This window comes from Triticum dicoccoides, chromosome 3B (assembly GCF_002162155.2).
Source record: "Triticum dicoccoides isolate Atlit2015 ecotype Zavitan chromosome 3B, WEW_v2.0, whole genome shotgun sequence".
NCBI lineage: Eukaryota > Viridiplantae > Streptophyta > Magnoliopsida > Poales > Poaceae > Triticum > Triticum dicoccoides.
This window is the reverse complement of record NC_041385.1, coordinates 232,110,666-232,113,475: the sequence shown is the minus strand read 5'-3', so window position 1 is coordinate 232,113,475 and position 2,810 is coordinate 232,110,666. Positions and strand designations below refer to the sequence as shown.

The 2,810-nt window shown below is 55.9% G+C and overlaps 1 protein-coding gene across 1 annotated transcript; it reads left to right on the top strand.

The window, feature by feature from the left end:
• The first annotated feature begins 242 nt into the window (after positions 1–242).
• Positions 243–2,580, top strand: LOC119275673 (S-type anion channel SLAH1-like). Its single transcript, XM_037556566.1, has 2 exons — positions 243–1,219; positions 1,873–2,580. The coding sequence occupies exons 1-2, from the start codon at positions 317–319 to the stop codon at positions 2,143–2,145; spliced, it is 1,176 nt and encodes a 391-aa protein (XP_037412463.1). The 5' UTR covers positions 243–316; the 3' UTR covers positions 2,146–2,580.
• Positions 2,581–2,810: the final 230 nt, after the last annotated feature.

The following is a 2,810-nucleotide window of genomic DNA, read 5'->3' as shown; positions in this document are numbered from 1 at the left end:
GCAGAAGTACCAGCATAGCATTTTTTATCACATCACACAGCCCAAGTGCCCAGCCTTGTCACAACAGAATAGTTGGAACTTGGAAATCCTAAGATGAAAACCAATGGCTCCAAAAGAAAAGCAAGAACCACCGCCCTCGGTTACTGCCTAACCCACATGTTACCTAGACCTCAACACTTGAGACTGTCAGACTGCAGGCCGGCCACACTCCTCATCGGCTTACTAGCCCCCCTATAAATACCGAGCTCCCCTACAATGCAAAGCAAACCACATTCTTCCTCCCCCCTTCCATCGATCGATCAACCGATCGATCACGATGGAAACCAGCTCCGATTCCCTTAAACCCTGTGTCTCCCAACCCTTGGGCCCCAAGGGCGCTGGGCTGGCTGAAGCTGGCGACGGCGGCACCATGTTGAAAGCGTCGACGGCGCCTAGCAAGCCTCCGCGGCTGGTGGCCTCCCGGTTCGCGATGCTGACGCGGTTCCACGCGGGATACTTCCGCATCAGCCTGGCGCTGAGCGGGCAGGCGCTGCTGTGGCGCACACTGAGCGACAGGTCCATGGACCCGAGCGCGCTGCATCCCTTGGTGCAGTCCCTGCCGTCAGCGGCGTTCGTGCTGCTCTGGTCGCTGGCGCTGCTCACCCTGTTCGCGCTGTGCGTGCTCTACGTGGCGCGCTGCGTGCTCCGGCTCCCCGCCGTGCGCGCCGAGTTCCGGCACCACGTCGGCATGAACTACCTGTTCGCGCCCTGGATCTCGTGGCTGCTGCTGCTGCAGGCCACGCCGTTCCTGCGCCCGGACGCGCCGTCCTACCACATGCTATGGTGGGCCTTCTCGCTGCCCATCCTTGTCCTGGACGTCAAGGTCTACGGCCAGTGGTTCACGCGCGGCAGGAAGTTCCTGTCCATGGTGGCCAACCCGGCCAGCCATATGACGGTGATCGCGAACCTGATGACGGCGAGGGCGGCGGCAAAGATGGGGTGGCACGAGGGCGCCGTGGCCATGTTCGCCGTCGGCGCTGCGCACTACCTCGTGCTGTTCGTCACGCTGTACCAGAGGTTCCTCGGCTCCGACTCGCTGCCAGCCATGCTCCGCCCGGTCTTCTTTCTCTTCTTCGCCGCTCCGAGCATGGCGTCCCTCGCCTGGTGCTCCATATCCATGTCCTTCGACACCGGCTGCAAGATGCTCTTCTTCCTCTCGCTGTTCCTCTTCGCCTCCCTGGTAATTACGACTAGATCACCTAACATTACGTTATTACTGTACCTTTCCTTTCGATCCTCCGGTAAACTCAGCCGCAAGTCTAGAGACGAGTCTATACGAATGAGGTAGTGTTACAAAGACGCGGGAAATAAAATGGAAGGAGAGTGCACATCGAGCGTTCCATGCATCCTCTGGGAGACTTTTCTCAGCGTCTCTCCATCCATCGCTTTTGCTTTTGTTTGTGTAGTTGGTTGGGTAAAATAAAGTCATATGTACTATAGTTATTTTCTTTTCAGAGTTTGAGATTGCTAGCCAAGCCTACCGCATGTTGTTCGGAAAAAAAAGCTCCAACTAGGATCGTGTAGGCCTATAGGACGCCACTAGCTGCCACGCGAACTGTAAACTCGATCGTCTCATTTTAACTGTACCTCTGTATAATAGGATATATTTCAATGAGCAAAAATAATAAAATAAAATAAAACCTAGGTTGAGTTGCATGGCCACTCACATCACCAGGCCCCCAATAGATCATACTGGATCACATCAAGATCATATAGTGCCTACGGACGCATTGCCAACTAATCATGCTATAGCTTGTTAATAACATCTTCTTCTCATAAAATAATTATTTTAAGAGAGAGACGTAAACATTTTTGTTGTCGTGTGGCATGCAGGTGTCCCGGCCGACGCTGTTCAAGCGAGCGATGCGGCGGTTCAGCGTGGCTTGGTGGGCCTACTCGTTCCCGTTGACGTTGCTGGCGCTGGCGTCGGCGGAGTACGCGCAGGAGGTGAGGGAGCCGGCGGCGAGCGTGCTGATGCTCGCGCTCGCCGTGCTCTCCGTCCTCGTCACCCTCGCGCTCATGGTCTTCACCGCGCTCCGGCCCAACGACCTGCTGCCGCATGACGACCCCTTCTTCGCCGGGACGCTGCCCCCGCGCGCTAGCTAGGTTAGCATATGCAGACACGCGGATTCTGGTAGCCCGATCATGACGTGCCAGCCGTTTCATCAGACGTGCACAGATACACTTTGTACGTACAGCAGGACCGGGACGGCGGTAGACGTCGTCTATACGATGCGTGTGTTGCATATATGTGTGTGCACGTGTACATGTAATGTACGTAATGTCAATTAGGGGTGGAGACGTGCACGTGGTGTAACGATATGATTCTTTTTCGCTGTCACCTACCTGGGGAATCGGGATGATGCCGATCGGAAGTCCCAGGTTCTGAGCCTACGAAATGTGCTTATCAAGAGCGAGGAGAGCTGGACGATCGAGATGCTTCAAACTAATTTCTTGTCTTGTATCTCAGTTCTTAAGCAGTGGTCCTCACGTGGCTAGCTACTTCAGAAGGGGACTGATCGACTTGATAGTCCTGGGACAGCTCATGTGCTTGGCTGATCGTTAATTTGTGTCTCCAAAGTGACTGAGGAGACTCAGGTCTGGTGAGAGCATTGCCACCCGCTCGCCCCACTCCCTCCCGTGTTGCCTCTATCTGGCGACACAGGGGGAACTCCTCCGGCGCCGCGGCTTCCCACCCTCTCCTCTCCTTTTGCTCGCCGCTGCCTGATGAGCCTGAACGGGCTTCCGGCGGGAGGGAGGGAGGAGGGGGG